Source organism: Neopsephotus bourkii, unplaced genomic scaffold (assembly GCF_033783945.1).
Source record: "Neopsephotus bourkii isolate Nb327-2 ecotype Australia unplaced genomic scaffold, CSIRO-AGI_Nbou_v1 NB_1707, whole genome shotgun sequence".
In the NCBI taxonomy this organism is placed as follows: Eukaryota; Metazoa; Chordata; class Aves; order Psittaciformes; family Psittacidae; genus Neopsephotus; species Neopsephotus bourkii.
In genome coordinates, this window is record NW_026902181.1 from 1731586 (window position 1) to 1749089 (window position 17504).

The 17504-nt window shown below is 43.3% G+C and overlaps 1 protein-coding gene across 1 annotated transcript in view; it reads left to right on the plus strand.

Annotated features, from left to right (window-relative positions):
• PRKCH (protein kinase C eta) overlaps positions 1-17504 on the plus strand; it is a 115463-nt gene that overhangs the window by 14952 nt on the left and 83007 nt on the right. The window contains exon 2 of the mRNA XM_061376168.1: positions 13630-13693. Coding sequence (XP_061232152.1) covers positions 13630-13693 — 64 coding nt within the window. The remainder of the gene's footprint in view (positions 1-13629; positions 13694-17504) is intronic.

Here is a 17504-nt window from a genome sequence, read left to right on the forward strand (position 1 = left end):
AGCATCAGGTTATACTCTCGATTGACATGTGAGCAAAATCACTCTAACCATGTTCTGAACTTTTTCTCTACAGACCCTTTTTTATTAATCCAAGGTACATCTTGGTCACATTGGTGATAATTGGTAAGAAGTGCTTCCTCATCTTGAAACCACACTTTGCAAAGGGAAAAAGAAATACTAAAAAGGGGAAATATGTGACAACGTGCTGTTGGTAGTGCCAGCAAACTGCCTGTCAGCTCGCAGTTGCACACAAATCCCACAAGTGCCTCCTCCTTCAGAGGGAGGCAGAAGGCTGGGTCAGCTGAATAGCATCTCTCAGTGTCATGGCACCTTGTCATCCATCCGGTGGCCTGCAGAAGACTCGAGGCCGATGTTGTTCAGCTCCTTCCTGCCTTAACTCAATTGCTGGAGTCACAGCTATGACTTTATGGTCACAAGTGGGTAGTGAGATCATCTCTCTCATGAGGTAGATGAGGAAAACTGTAATCACAGACTTGATGGGACTAAATATTGTTTGGTCTTGGACAGTCTGTCTCCTGTTGCAGTGCTTGGCTTCAGGATTTTGGGACTTCCCCTCCCCCACCCCATTAGTCCTTTTTTGTACATGCAACCCAGGGTCCTTCACAAGGAGAACCTAATCTATGCACCTTTTTTTTAGCTGCTATTTTACAGAAATATTTTTATTGTACTTTTCCCCTTTCCCCTCACCAAATGAAAACAACCTAAACCGAAAACAACCCTCACAAACAAAAAACATTATACAAATAGGATATGATCTAACTTGGCAAAGCAAATGTTGGCAACGGCATGTCCTTTCTGGGTGTTGTCAGCTGCGTACTGGATCCCAATCTACATTCTTTTTGCTGCATGAAGACTTGACGGTGACTTCCAGCAATATACCTCATGGGATTAGAGCGGAGATACAAGCGGTAACATCTGGACACCAGGAGCAAGCATCATACCTTCAGGAATGCTGGGGGAGTACATGCCTTGGCACTCCTTTTTTTTTTTTTTTTTTCTTTTTTTCTTCTATACCTTTAGAAATATCTAATTGGTGGCCAGAAACTGCTGCTTCTTTCACGTGATGTTCTGGGATGTGTGCACCATGGATGTTAAACAATCCCATAGGCTGCAGGCAGGGAATGGGAGAAGGGTTAGCGTGTGAGCTAAAGGACTTTTAACCTTCCTCTCCATCCTTCTTTGTCCCCCAAGAAGTTTCTGTCCTTGAGACATCACCCATATTTGATAATTTGTTTTTCATCCTTCAGTGTCAAATCTCTGGACAGATCATCTTGCAACATTGAGTGTGAGAGGAGATGTGGTGGATTAATACTGGCTGGATATAAATGTTAATAGTTCCAGTGTTAAGAAACTGCCAGGTGAGGAAGTGAGAGGAGGAAGAAAGTCATTGTGATGAATTCAAGATCTGGAAAGAATTGCCAGAGCATAGGTACTTAGGCTTCTCTGTGGTATTATAGCCCATGCCAGGATCTGGGTTTCAGAAGTTGCTGGAATTAATCCCTAAGGATGATTAATGCAAAGGTTTTATGGGGGGATATCTGTGATAGGAACTGTAGTTCTAAAGACTGGCTTGCTACTGAGATGTGTCATTTGAAATTGTATGTTTTGTCAGAAATATTGCTGATAACTTGATTTTGCATATTAAGTAATTGTGATATTGACGGGCAGGGGGGTGGTGGTGTATGCCCCTCAAATACACTTAGTGCAAGGCTTTATAGTCACTGAGAAGAATGATGGCTTCTGGTGCTGTGGAGCAGTTGACTTTTCTTGCCATTGGACTGCTGGGCAGTCCAGGCACACATTCGTTGCTTTCACAGGTACTGCAGTCTTCCTTGCACTTTTTCAGTGTGGTGTGCCTGCCACGTGGTATGCCTGCCATGTGGTGTGCTAGATTGGGTTTGTGAAGACCGTAAGTGGCATTTCTGGCTGTGCTTGTGCCATCTCCATACATTGCTTTTCTTGTCTATAAAATTGATGGTGTAAGTTTTCCTCAGCACCCCAAGGGGCTTTGTGGCTTTTGATTGAAAAGGTGGAGATGTGTCTGATCTCATCCATGTAGCTCCTTCTGTACATTGCATTGCCTTTAGGGGAGATAAGCAATGCTCCTGTAGGAATATACCAGGGGTACAACAAGGGGATAGCAGCCTATGTGGGAAGTTTCCCTGAGTGAAGGCAAGCACTGTAGGCTTACCTGTCATGGAAGTTCCCTTAGAATCCAAGTTATGGGGTTCTACCTATCCCCAGTGTTGTGCTACAGCAGCTGTGGAGATCGGCCTGAGACAGGTGAGCAATGGTCAGGACAGAGTGCAGTTGAACCCTCATGCAGCACACAGAACATTTGCCCACCAAATAGCGTAGTGCTGATTACTGCAAGCACTCTATTAAACACAGACCTTTTCAACACTCGATGTCAAAGGGAAGAAGGTAAGTGCCTGCAACTCAAGCCCTCTGCAGAATTTTTGGTTTGGATTTGAATCTCTGTATTGTGGGATCCCAGCTTCCTGCTGTCAAGCTGCAGGCATCAAGATGCTTATCGCATCTCACTCAAGGAGTTTTAAGTTTACAGCACCCTATCAGTAGTGATCAAGCACTGTAAACAGCTGGACTTTTCCAACAGACTGCCTTTTGCTGTACCGCCAGGACTTAACTTTTTAACTGTTATTGAAAAGATGGGGTTTGGCTCTTCAAAAGTGATTCTCTGACTTAAAATGGTTGGAGTAGCAGAAAGTTGTGACCTTTCCCCTTTCTACCTGGGGTGCTGAGAAATCTGATGGATTGTATCTAGAGGACTAATGGATTTTAATGGTTCATGATCTCATCAGCTGCAGCCTGGTTTTATGAAGAAGGGAGAGCTATTGAACGAAAATGGAAAAGCAGCAGTACACCAAATGAATTATATGTAGTAGGAAGATATTTTAGAACTACTGACACACCTAATGGAGGCTCGAATGAGAAGATTTTCACAAAAGTTTAAGGTTATACAATAAAACCTTAATAATAATAAAAAATAATAAGAAAATCAGTTTCCAGCACTGAATACTGGAAGACAGCGCAAATACGTAGATGGGCAAATACATGCTGGGGAGTCAACTACAGAGGGGTTCTTTGCAGAGTATTGCAGCTGGCTTAGGGGTTCACAATTCCTTGGGATGGATCTGGGAACAGGATATGAAGGGCCCTGTCTGACATTGTACAACCTGGTGGATTTCTCCTAACCTACCCAGTGCTCTCCTGCTGTAACTGTGTGGTGACTGTCCTTGGATATTCAACAGGAGTGCCTTGAACATAGAACTTCAGACCATAATACAGACTTTGCTGCTTTTAATGTAAAGTTGTGAATGATTCATAAGCCTGCCTGGATTTGTTAATGAGGTTAATTAAAACTGCAGGTGACTGCTGTGCCTAGGAAGAGTTCTCCTTAAGGCTGAGACCATCATTCATTCTTTTCTGCTCAATTTCTTTGTTTCTCCTTCTATCTTTCTGCGTGGTGCTTGTTCTGTTCCTCCCTGGGCAAACCCCAGGTCTCTAGTGTGTGCTGGACGGTGCATGGGCTACCTGGGCTCACTCCCCTACTATTGCACTCACCTGCCCTTTGCTTGTCAGGGACATTGCATCACTGTTAAGCTCAGCTATGTCACTGTTTTTCTTGGGGAAAACTCCACTAACTCATTGCTATGGCGTTTGGAGTGTTTCCAAATGGGAAGTGCTACCAACTTCCCTGCTTGGCACCCTTCTTTATTACTGAAAACTGCAAAACTGGCACAGCTTCCTGTTTGTTTGGTTTTAGGTTTTTTTGTCAAGTTAATTATGTGACAGAAAATATGTTTATTGATCACTTCCAGAACCTGGAGATAGAAAACAGTGTTTCCTGCATTGTGTTCTTCGTGAGAGACCTAAAACGTGAACTGTCAGCATCATCCCTTTACAACCCATATGTCTGGAATGTAATAGTTAAAGTGGTGTCCCAGGGCTCTATAACTGTTGAAAGATTTTTGTTTTATTGGTAATAACTGGTTGTTGAGGCTTACTGACCTGTTGTTACAGCTTATTGAATGGAAATAGAAGATTTTTATTTGCTTTGTTTTCCCAAGAGCAGAGACCCTGTCCCACTTTCAGCTTCTTTTACCTGCAACTGCACATACAGATGTTTGCAGGCAGATCTCCATACATTGCGTATGCATAGCCAATAGCCTGATACCAGCTACTGAATGTGTGCATGGGTGTATTTGCTGTAATTAAGTATTCAAACAGCTGAAAATGAAGCCCTGCATTTGCCATCCTTTAATTTAGTGGTCCTGCATTGATCAGTATCTGTCTATTAGGAAATTAATCTGTGATTTCCTCCGATCTTTTAAAGAAATAAAAGAAAGATATTGGAAGAAGGCAAGATGAGTTGGGAGGGAAATCCAGTGATGGATGGGACGTGGTGGTATTTGGTATAGTGTTACAAAGCAGGATGTGTGCTTAATAAATTGTGCTCAGCAGAACTAGGGCTCTGCTTGTCGTGTATGTGGTGGGAAAGGCAGAATGCATCCTGCCCACATGATTTTGGTTTCACACGGGCTATGGTCACACAGCTCAGGGAAGGAGGTGGCACGAAGGTGTGAGAGGCCCTCTAGGAAGTGGGTCCTGCCACTGCTCTCTGCAGCTGACTGGGTTGCAGAGCTGCTCAGGAAGGCACAGAGCAGTCTTTGCTCTCTGCCTGTCATCTCCCCTGGCTGCCACATACAGTCACTAGAGCAACTGAAACGCTGTTTGTCAGCCAGATGGGAAAGCAGAGCAGAATCGCCTGCAACTTCATAGAATCATAGCATCAAGTAGGTTGGAAAAGACCTTTAAGATTATGAAGTCCAACCGTTACCCCAGGACTGTCAAGTCCACCAGTAAACCATGGCACTGAGGGCATCTGCACATTTTTTTGAAGACTTGATGTCTCCTGGGTTAAAGTTATTTCAGAGCAGGCCTTTTGCTGCCTTGCTCCTGTCTGTTCCCCGAGGCTTTGCCCAAAAGGGGAGACCTTGGCCTCCCAGGGCCCTGCATCCCAGTAGTGCTTCTCCACCGTCTGTACAGGAGCAATCTGTCAGCGGGGCTCACTGCAGGAGCTGTGTAGGGCAGGAAGCCACCTGCTGTAGCGAAGCTGTGCCCCAGCAGTTGCAGAGCTGCCTGCGGTAAGCCTGTGCTGTGCACACCATTTCTAACCATGCTGACAGCAGCGTGGGAGACCACCTTCCTCCCCTGCCCCATGGGCCCGGCTGGGGAGGGGTGACAGCACACCTCCTTGTGTGTGACAGCATGCCCTATTGAATCGAGAGGGGAAAAGCTCAGAGGTGGGAGTTTCAGCACCTGTGGTTATCCCACATTAGTGCGTTCCGTACCTTCAGAAACTGGACCCTCACTGCTGGGCTCTCATCACCTTTCATGTTTACTTCTCAGCCTGTTCACTACCCTCATCATTTCAAACTATCCTGGGTTTGTGCATGAAAGCCCTCCTCTGTTGAAGATTCCAGTGTGTGCATGGGACTCTTGGGTTCTTCCCCCATTCCCTGTTTCATTATGAGTTTCACTTTAATGTCTGAAGGAATGGGCCTTGCTCAGTGGTGTTGGGGTTAATGCCTGGAGTCTGAGAAATTTCAGTACTGTGGCACTAATGAACAGGTGATTGGATTTCTCCTTCTTCCACATAACTCAGGGTGGGGGGGAATGAGATCAGAAATCCCTCCAGAAGGAAGCTGTTGTTTTTCCTTAAAAATATAAGGAGAACAAAAATATAAGTCTGAAATATTGTGTGTTTGTGTATCACTTTTTTTTTTTTAAATTGATAACACTACCTTTATTTTTTAGGTATATTAAAGACTATCCACCCACAACAATTATTCATACCTCATTCATTGCTTTAGCTGTGGGATCTATCAAAACCAGTATAAGTTGGTGTAACCCCATTAGGATCAGGCATTGGCTCACACTTTTGAAAATGTAATTTTTCGGAAGATTTGGAGCCTCTTTTTTTTCATCTGTATTTTATTTGTAGCCTTTCAGGCAGGTTTCCATAGAATCACAGGTTTTCTTGGCAGGAATTTTCACAGAATAGACTCATTGCAGCCCTTGCTCTTCCTACCCAAGCAAACCTCCTGTTGAGGGGTGTAATCTCTTGGATGAAACTAAAATTGATTAAAGAGTCCAGGATTGGCTAAGAGTCATTAGTTATGCATGATTGTTCATGGCTAGTGCACAGCTTATAATTATGCAGCTTGACTGAAAACAAAAGTAATATGTTAAACAGCCATCCTGGAACAAAAAATTAGAATGACAATATTATAGTAATAGCTGGAATGACAGGTTATAGGAGTTATAAGAGAGACTAACTTTCCACCCATTTGTGGGTTTACCTCCAGAGCATCAACCATGTGACAGTAATGGTTATTGGAAAGTGGGTTTGTTTTTTTCCCCTGAAACTTTGACAGTAACCATGGGTTACAGAAAGCAGAAGTTTCCGGTCTTGGTCCCCTACCAGGGAATGGACATGCTGACCCCCTGGGATCAGGTTTCACCTCTAGGTCTAATCATGTGTCTGCTGAGGCTGGAAACAGTGAGCTGTGAGGGCTTCAACACTCCGAATTCAGCATGGTGTGTGCAGTTTCCACTTCAAGGTGGGACTGGCAGCCTTTGCAGTGCTGTGCCACCCTGTGCTCGCTTTATGTTGAGACCTGGCATCAAAATTAAATCTTGATGGGAGCAGGGAGATGCTGCTGTTCAGCAGCACCAGATCCAAAGCTTGAGTGGAACAAGTGAGCTGGGGTTGCTGCCACTCACCAAATGGTATCTCCTAGGCCTCCCCTGGCCAGAGCTTTCCATGGTTTGTTGAGAAACTGTCCACATCTGCGCTTGGTGCCTATGGTGGAAATTACTGCTCAAAGCACTTGCAGCCTTTGCAGGAATGAGAAGATGCCTCAGCGCCCCATTCTATTATTTTTTTTAGGCACACAGATTTGAATTTTAGAGATTGCATGCAGTGTGTTTGTAGGAAAAGTACTTTAATCTGTTGGTCTGGAAATGCAAAATCACCTTTGTATGAGAGAGCCCTAAGGATTTTCAAAAGTGCTTGTCTTGATAGACAGGTGTCTGTCAGCCTCAAAACATACAAGAAGGACTGATTTATCCAGACACCATGTATTTGGCTGAGACAGTTGCTACTTTGACCTGTCCAACAAAGGCATGCTCAGGTGGAGGTGCTATCTTTGATTAAAGTACAGGAAGGTCTGACATTCCATGAGCATAATCTGTTAGGACCTTAAACAAGAAAAAATAAAAGAAATAACTAGAGGCATGTGAAAAAACAGCTTTAGCCTAACCCAGACTTTCAGCCCTTTCAACCTAACAGAGCCTTGGGAATTGCCTCCACAAATGACTGATTATGTATGCAGGTCTGTTAATTAAATTTAAAATTTGTGTAGGAAGTCAGAAGATACAGCTACTTGTTTAATTAAGCTAATTAAGTCCCCAGGTAGCTTTTATATTTGCTTTATTCACTGCAAGTGTCTGGCTTGTTCTGTTTTTGAAGCCACGTCAACATTGACATGGCTTAGAAAAAAGGTTGTACTTCTAGGATGCTTACTAATTGTGCCTGTGGCGAGGGAAGGACGGGGCAGCAACGGGAGAAAGGATGTTCAGAGCTCCAGGGTAAATGCAGTTGTCTTTTGTGTCTGATCCAAAGACAATAAAAAGATTCCCACTGATTTCAGTGCACTTCAGATCAGACTTCCCGGACTAGATTATTGATTGCAGGGAAGGGTGGAAAATTTGTTCTGAATTTGTGTTTGGAAGAATTAATGTTCATGCCAACTGCAGTGTTGAAGATCTCTATTCATCCTGGAGGTCCACCTTGCCTCCATTTTGGTGAACAAGCGACTTGCAAGAAGGCAACCACCCTTCAGATCTGCCTCTTCCCACTCGCAGCAGGTTTTTAACGTGCCAGGCCCTCTCAGAGGCTGACTGACTCTACCTGTTCTTCGAGTTCAGTGGATGCTTCAGCTGGGTGTTGATAGAGAGATTACCCTCCTTCTGAATTTGTTTTCTAAACCTCTTCCATTGATGAATCATGCATGACCAGTTATTATATGTGTGAAGGCATATGATTAAGGAGCCCTGGTCTCCCTGCGTCTGTTCCCTTGTTTGTTCCCGAACTAGCTCTTTTTTTGTAATGAGGAGAAGAGGAGCAATTAACGCCTGCCTAGCTGTCGGGAACGATGTTGGTACAGTCCCTTCCTGGAGAAGGTGTGTGAGATGGTTGACTGGGGCCCCTCCTTGTGGGAAACCAATCCCTTACAGCTCCCTTTGAAGTCACGCGGAGCTGCGCAGTCTCGGCAAGTTCAGGCATGGGGCACTGTGTGAGTGGTTTGAATTAGGAGTGGAGTCCTCAGTCTTGTGTTCAGCCTAACTGCCAAGATGTTGCGTCTCGCAATGGAAGCATAATGAAACCATGGCTGAACTCAGTCCTTACCTGCTCGTTTCCAGCTCGCTTGCCAAAAATCCTCCACTGCTTGTGTTCTCTTGGGTATGGCTGTGAAGTTCAACAGAAGTTAAAGTGTATGTTTAGCTCTGGGCCAAAATCCTGTGTTGCTCTTCACAGATACAACCGAGCTCCAACAGTTGATCTTATCCACTCTTTATGCTATGGAGGAGCATGCTGTCTTCCATTTCCTTGAACTGGAAGAGGGCAGTGAGTAAAGGCTTTTCTACATTGATAAGCACACTTTCCCAGTTAACTAAAACTTGGCCAATTGCCTCTAAAGCAGCCAGAAAGTGGATGTTTTTTCTCCCAGTTGTTCTCTGGGGGCCCAGGCTGAGGATGAAAGCGCTGGAGAGAGGGGAGGGTGATTACTGTTTACAGCTGCATGCACCAGTGGTGTGCTGCTGCATGCCACCAGTTTAGTTTGATTTATTTAAAGACTGGTGTACCTCATGACATTTGCAATATCATGCATGCATAAATATTCAGGCTTCTCCTTTGCTTCTCCCAGTACAACAGGACTTTACCATTGCAGTATAACTCCTGCTCTGATATTAAACCTTCCAGGCTGAATTCTGTGATTCTTCAAAAGTTATGCTGTGCCAAATAGATCTTGGCATTAGAAAACTTTTCTCTGTAGTTATTAATCTTTGAATATTGTTGTCAAATACATAGAGATGGTTGCATTCCTGTATCGCTTATCTCCTATGTTATATATTATATAGGAGCTCCCCATTGGCATCATCTGTGTTGTCTTCAGGCTGTTGAGTTTCTCAGCCTCTTGGGCTTTCTTTGAGAAAGAAAATCAGCATCAGCTGCATTGTTGACTTAAACCAATTGCATGGTCTGCTTTAGACTAATAATTCCATCAAGAATAATACTGTGGCCCCTGCTTTGTTGTAAAAATACATTTTTTATCTTTGTACAGCCAAGGTCAGTGCTGGGAAGACAAGAAAGAAAAGTGAGTAACAAAACTTGGTGTATGTGTGGTACTGGTGTTGCGCCCTCAATGCTGTTTGAGGCTGGATTCCAGGGGTGTTTGCTGATGCTGGGAGGTACTGACATTGCCAGAGCCCCGCCAGCACACTGTCAGGGCTTGGGCTGCCAGCCAGCCCTAGATAGAGTTATCCCTTCATGGCTGGAGGGCCAGTCCTTTGACAGCTGCTTCCTTTTGAGGTCCTTGAGTCCTATTAAATAACAGCATAGTGAGATGTCCTCTCAGTCTGTGAAAATAGGTGCTAAAGTTCTTTAGTGACTGAAGAGGTTGAAGGAGGGCTTATGTTAGGAATTCCTCCTTTTGGAGGAGGAAGTAGGGTAGCACACTCGTGAACATCTGTTTTCAGATGGTTATGGCATATTTTTATGTGCCCAGATGTGGCTGCAGTTGTTTGCTGTGTTGATAAAGCTATCTCAAAGCATTTGCTATTTCAGCAGCTGCACCACAAAGTGTGAAGGCAGTAATGAAGGTATAAAGAAGGGACAGGAACAGGAACCGTGTGATGCAATGATGGCTGAGGTTAGCCCTGGTACCTGGGCTTAGCAAACCACTTGTTGTGCACACCAGCTCAGCATGTGAGCATCCATCAGGCTGCACATGCATTATGGATTGTAGTCCAGTAGATGTGAGGAGCTCACAGGAGTTAATGATGCCAGCATGAGGCCCCGCCATGTTGTATGACTGTGGTATGGGGGCTCTGTGCGATGGTGAGAGGAAGCATGTGAGGTCAGGCAGGAGTTGCTGTCTGGGGGCTGCTCGATTGTCTGATCTTGGACAGGCTCATGGAGGAGGTCTGTGGTCAGATATTTTCCTTTTAGCTTTCTAGGTCACAGATTATTTTCTGTTCCAGGTGCGTTCCACGTATCTGGGAGTTGACCTCAGGTGTTGTGTTGGCTGCTGCTTAGCTGGTCATATTTATCTTTAAAGGAGATGACAGCAGCTCCAAAATCCAGACTTTTGCCAGTGGTCTATTAATTTTAATTGCTCATTTCATTGTATCTTCTCTGTTGTTGTTGCTGTCAGTTTAAGAGCAGAGAAACTCTTAAGACTGCCTGATTTCGCCTCTTGTATAGATTTTACTATCTGTTCTGCATCCAGTGGGGAGCTGCTTTGCCAAAGTTTCAGCAGCTTTTGGCATGCTGAGGCTTCTGTCCTTATTTTGGAGCATTTTAGCTGTGTTTTTTCATTTTCATGTGCTTACACAGGGCTGTGAGATCATCTTAAGTGTAGCTAGATCCTCTTTATTGAGTGCTTTTGAACTGTGGTATATAGGGCTGCTTAATTGGTGTAGGGGATTTAAGTGGCCTTTAGTTTTTGGAGTCCGGAGGAGAGATTGTTTTGTAACTGTCATAAATGTCTTGCTATTACTTTCAAAATTGTTTTGTTTCTGTTTTGTAAGACCATGCTACCCTTGGTAGAGGAAATCCATTTGCAGAGATGATGGAGAGCAAGGTGTGTCGCAGAGTTTGGAACAATTTTTGCTTGTGCCCAGGGTCAAAGGTAGATGCTGCTTTTGTTCCATCTCCTGATCTCAGCCCAGCTCTTTCTGTCTTGACAAGCCTTTGCTTTTAAGACTGAACAAGGAGTGCAGAATTTGCTCTGCTTCGCACCACAGACCGTGTATGTCAGAAGAAGGGAGGAAAGATCCCCTTTGTGAATGCAAAAGTAGAAGTCTAATGTATGTATATGGAGACTGGCAGAAAAATGATAAGCACTGAATTATTTTGGAAAACTAAGTAAGGAAGCATTTTCTCATAAAATCTGACTTCTTGATGTCCCATAAATCAATGTGGGTGACTGTATATATTATAGATATTAAATATTTTTGAAAGAATCATTTCTTTAAAAAACTGTATCTCCAGAGAACTGAAATTCAGGCAAAAATGATGCATGAGATCACTGGAGTTGAAGTGGGTTTTTTTTAGGGGGAATGGAGACAGAAGGCTGTCTCCATTAAACGCAGCTTCCTAAAGCGCATGTAAGTAAGCAGCCCAAGCAAACACAAAAATTAATACCGAGTCAAAGCTACATATTTAATTTAAATTTTCCCTGTGAGATTGATTTTTTTTATTTTTTTTTTTAAGCAGAAAATACAGTGTCCATAAAATCAGCATCTTGATAGTTCTAGCTTCCCTGTTTTCTATTCCTTTGATAGAGGTGTGTCACTTCTGGACGGTAGCTGGAGTGGTGTGAACAGGATGTTCTTTCATCCTTTCCCTGAAACCATTTTCTCTGTTCATCCTAACAAGTTCTCAATGGTTTCAAAACCAATTTCTGTACTTCTGCACCACACTGTAGGCTAGGGAAATGTACAGGAATGGTGTGCCCTGTCTGTCGCTTACCCGAGAATATTGCTTTCTCTCAGCTCATGTTAGTGAAGCTGCAGTTAGCATTCTCAGGAGCGAAGGTGCCAGGAGAAAGGGCTGCTATACCTTAACACAGCGGAGTCAGTCCAGCTTGGACACCTTGTGCCAAGTACAGCTATGCAGACACATTGTGTCCATTTGTAGCATAGCTGTCTGGCTCCTTCCTTAGATGTATAGAGTTCAGCGATCTCTTCTGCAGTATCTTAATGTTATTCCCTTGAAAGGGCTGGTTGGTACATGGCAGGGTTTTACAGTCCATGCACAAATATTGTTTGCATTAGTGGTGGATCATATACTGTTGCTGTGGGAGCTTATGCTTATGCTTAGAAGTTTATTTGAATGTTGTGATATGTATTAACACTGGAGAGGGATCAAAGTGTTGGCAGGTTACGTTGTGTGTAAACACGCACACACACATACACTCGTATATATACACACAATATATATGATACCAAAGAAAAAAGAGGGAGCCTGGGCTCATCTTACTTCCTTGAAGGGCAGGAAATAGTTGTTTTTGTTTTTTTTTTGTTTTTTTTTGTTTTTTTTTTAATTATGATTTAAGACTACAGCAAATCATAAATACATAAATACAGCAAGGTGTATTAAATTCTGGGCACCGTCGTGATGAAACTCTCTGCTGCTGACATAGGAGACTTGCTTCTATTTCTGCCAGACTAAGGAAATGTGGCTGTACAAGAGCAGAGGGTGTTTGGATGGTCGTGCCCAGTTGTTCTTCCAGAGAGCTCTGTTTTTAGGATGTTTGTTCTGCACAGATTGTCAGCACCCACAAGGTGTGAAGCTTTTCTTTGCTCATCTTAAGCTTGCAGTTTGGGGGTGCATTGAAGGTGCCTTGTGTGGGTTTTGGGGGTTTCTTTTTTTGTGTGTGTGTCTGTGTGTTTGGCTTTGTTGTTGTTTTTGAGGGGGTTTTGAGTGAAATTTCTGTGTGACAGCCTGCATCAAACACCAAAAATCCTTAGCTGTGATTTTTGCTAAAAACTACTTGGTGAACAGAGGAAAAAAGCCACAAACAAACAACAACTGAAAACCAAAAACAATACAAAAAACCCAACCAATCAAAGACCTTAATTGTGTAAAAATGTAACTAAAAATTAAAACATCTACTCACCAAAAAATACATACCTTCTGTCAAATACAGGTTGGCTGACACCAGGATTGAGTCTCTGATCCCTGAAGTTACGTTCTACATCTCTGTCTACTATAGACTAAATGGCAACAAGTCCTTAGGTAGCAGCATGAACAGTTTCCTGTTTTCTATGGTTTAAGGCCAAAAGGTGATTTATGTAAGAAAGCAGCATTTACCCCAGCACTGGTGGTACTTTGAGAGACTGAAACAGTTTCAATGTGATAAGATATAATAGGGAGGAAATATCCATATAATTCACCGAACAGGTATGCATGGATCTTTTTCAGAGAATTGCATATGTTTAGTGTTGCTCCCATTTCATTTATTTGACAAATTGGAGCGCTATTAACCTTTGGTTTGTTTGTTTCTTCTTTAATCTGCATTTTCTGTAACAAGGTTGAGCTTGTTCAGCACTTCTAGGAAGAAGAAGGAGTCAGGTTATGTTCTATGGAGCCCTGAATGTTGAACAATTAGAGCTATGGGTGCTTGATTATTTATTTTTTTAATCAACTGTTGGCCAGATTTATCATGCAAAATCCCAACAAGAGTCTTTGCCTTGAAAAACAATCTTCTAATGGTTCCTTTACTTTTTCAGGTGGATTTGGAGCCTGAAGGCAAAGTGTTTGTTGTCATAACTCTTACAGGCAGCTTCACAGAAGGTAAGGGAATTATTTTGGCTTGTTTCCATTAAAAGTTGAATCCTGGTGTTTATTCTTGCCATCAGTCACAAAGCAGTACAGAAGTGAATGGCATTCTTCATGCAGGCCATATGCTGTTGCATGCAGAAGACTTTCTGAGCATTAGGGAAAATCTGGAAGGGGCTCTTCTTAACGGCTCATTCTGTGTGTGCCCACTGCTCTGCTGTTGCCCTGATCTCAGACCCAGGGAGCTGATTCATGCTTGATCTGGTTTATTTATCTCAAGTTGTCCTTCAAACGGATTGTTTTTGTCACCTGTACTTTTTGCCTGGGTGCCCCTTGAAGGGCAAGCTACAGAGCATGTAGGGCATGTTTAAAATAGAACACATTCAAAACATCTGGATGATTTTTATCCCATAATGATTCTCATCTATTTCATGTGTATTTCTGTTTCCCAAATTCACTTTGCACAGGAAACTTAAGAGGTTTTAGTGTGGCAGCTGCTCTGGAAAAGTATCTAGGCAGATTTTTTTCCCTGTATTTTATAGTGTGATGTTTTCAATTTCCGTGTTGTACCAGCTATGAGCATGGATGTGACCTGTGCTGGAAGAACCCAGGAAATTTGGGATGGGGCACACAAACAAACAATTTTCTTCAGACCTACACCATGGTTCTTCCTTGTTTTAGCAGCAGCCTCAAACAGCATTCACTGGGAGCTGTTCTCTGTAGACACAAGAATCGAGGCAGGGTCTTCTCTGCTGTCACCTGCATCCTGGGGGAGCTGGGTTTTTAATGTTTTTTTCTTGTTCTGCCCATAAACTGATTGCTCAGCATGAAGGCTGTGCTGGGGGATGCAGCATGGGGAGGCCACCCTGCCACGCTGTGTCTTGGAGACAAGGAGCATGCGAGCTGGAGGGATGCTTGCTTCAAGGGTTGTGAGGGAACTCCACTGCCTAGCAGTTCCCCTAGCTCATACCCTGTGCTAGGTGCCCAGGCCTGACAATGCTCCTGCGTTTGTTTTTTCAAATGCAGGTTTGAATGCTAGCTTGTACTGTACTTGGGTGCTGTTGGGGAGCTGCCTCACTCTTGTCTTCTTGGTGTGCTGGGGAAGCTGCTTGGTGAAGAGCTGCTGCAGCAGAGCTGATGAAACTTGGTTTTCTTTGGGTGGTTCACATGGCAGGAGTACCCTGCTCCTGGCAGGATGGCTGTGGCCTTTTAAAGCATTTGAGCTGACTACAGGAGTGATCAGCAGAGCTTCACCTGAGAGCACAGCAAGGGTTTACAGGGAGATGGTGTTCTCCTCCACAGCAGCATCCCAAGCCCCATGGTGTGGAAATGGTGGCAGGTTTAAAGACATCCTTCTGTGTGCAGCTGAGGCTATTGGGACTATGGGGAAGGTGTAATCCCACTTGCAGAAGGTCTGTTAGGAAGGAGACATGAAAAGAAGGCCTGATTTTGACTACTAGCGAAACAGTCTTGGAGCAATGGGAAAGACGACGAGTATCACACCCTGGCACTGCAGCAGGAAGGAGAGGATCAGAATTCCCTTTTCCAGTGAAGTTCACCTACCATGTAAAGCTGGACAGGCCACATGCTGTTTAGGCATGTTGCTAACAAGGTCTCAAAGATGAGAGACGGAGAGCTGAAGTGTTTGTACAGCTACTGCTTTCTGAGGAAAATGAGAAATATTGGAAAAAGTCTACTTCTCTTTCCTCTGCCGTTATTGAGGATGTGTGGACTTACAGAACAGGAAGATCAAAGACAGCTCTTGGGTTGTTTTTGATTTGTTGTTTTTTTGTTGTTTTTTTTTTTTAACTATGTTGTCCCATGTGTGTTTACAGTTAGAATTTCCAAGAATAGACATAATCCAGTTCAAGCCTAATAGCAGATACTGACTTCTCCCAGCTGTTAGTGAGGGCATCCATCAGGGAGCGGTTTTCTTCTGAAAAAAGGTGAGGTCTCTTTCATAACATCTTGTTTTATTAGATTTTTCTCCCTTTTTTTGCTGGAAATATGGAGACTCAGAATTGTATTTGAAATCTGAGTTTTTTTGGAAAGGAGTCTGAGAATAACTTGCAGCTTGAAAGCACGAAAAGCGGCTTCCCACTTGTTTGCCCTAATCTGGAGGGTAGCTGCTACCACGTCCTCTCTGCTTCTTATGGCTAACACGCAGAGGACACATAAAGGCTGTGTGTGTCTATGGGTACACAGAGAACCCAATGATTAGTTTGCATTAGACTCTATCAGAGTAGCATATAGACCCACGTGGAATTTCAATCAATATGATGTTTAGGATTTTTGGTATGAATGGTTGTGTGACTCTAGTGTGTTTCTTGCTCTGAAAAGGATCAAGCAATGGTCATGTGCTGGCAAAAAAGCCAACACAAGACTGAGATGTTATGTCCACCTGAGACTGTATTATTTTGTTGTCTTAGAACGCTTACCCAAAGTAGGCAGTCCTAGTGGTTTTGGCAGCTTGTCCATTATTTGGCTTTGGGTCTGGTGGGATTTTTTGTTGTTTTGTTTGTTTGGGTTTCTTTTGATTAAAAGTTCTTCTGACCAAAAGTTTGATTTGGTTGCGCTTACCTATGGCAGCGATGGGGAAGAAGGGTGGCACTCCTCTGAGTGGCACAGTGTGTCCAACAGAAGCATTCCTGTACCATCAAGATGAGGGCAATATAGAAAATGTAAAGCTGGAAGGAGGGTGTCTTTTGAAGGTTCCCATGTGGCTCTTCTGTCCATCAGTGTTAACCTGCTGTTCGAGGCAAGGAAATACGCCTTTTTCACATGTTAAAAATACATGTAACTTTTCAGGAAGAGAAAGGAATGGAGTAATAGGAAGTGAGGGAGATCTAGTGAAATTATCCTTGCCTGCCTTTATTTTCTCTGCTGAATGTGTTTGTTGCTGTACCTAGCTGTATCTGATTATATTAACCCCCCTCATTCAGCTGCCATTTCCTGTGTAAAGTGACCAGTGCAAAAGTAAAATGAAAATCCCCTTACCCTGGGAGGAGATTACCTCTGAGTGTGACTGTGTGTTTTGGAATCAAGAGCCTTGCAATGAGTGTGGGTGAGCTACTCCTGTTGTTGGTGCTTCTGGATACCTGTGAGAAGTTAGTAGAGACACTGAAAAGCAGGCAATCATGCATGGGTCAGGGTGTTTCACTGAGGTGAGGTGAGACTTGACACCAAGAGGCCCAATGTATGTGTCTGACATATGGCATGAAACTCTCTCCCTTGCAGCACTGGAGTTCCAGAGTAAGCTGAGCCCCTTCTAGCTTTGCCTGAAAGGTGTGCTGCTGTGCCCTTGGTTTGCCACCTCTCTTGCTATTGTTCTTTAATTTTGAGCAAAGCTAATGAAATTAATAAAAATTAATTGTTTGACTGAATCAATGAATGAAGCAAGCCATGTAGAAATTAAAGTGCTTCTATTTTAGTGCTTCAAACTCTTGCAATTAGCCTTTTTTCTTTATTTTACTTTTACATTGCCATTCAAAATGATAATTCTGGCTTGAAGTTCAATTTTAATTTCGTCATTGTGAGGTAAGTAATGTTTTTTTTCTTTTCTTTCAGTGTCAGGAAAGACAAAGACCAATTTGAGTTCTGGGCAAGAAATAGAACAGTGAGAATATTGAAAAGCTAAGTGACTTGGTAGAGCAGATATAGTACCCATTACTAAATATTTAATGTTGGTAGGCTTTGCAGCAGCAAGGAAGCCTGCACCTGCCTCTAGAGCAGGAGATGCTTCTTTATTTTCCAACTATCACATCATGTGTTTGGGATGATTTGCTCTCAAGCACGAAGGCTCAGTCTTTTGCTACTGTTTTTCTTT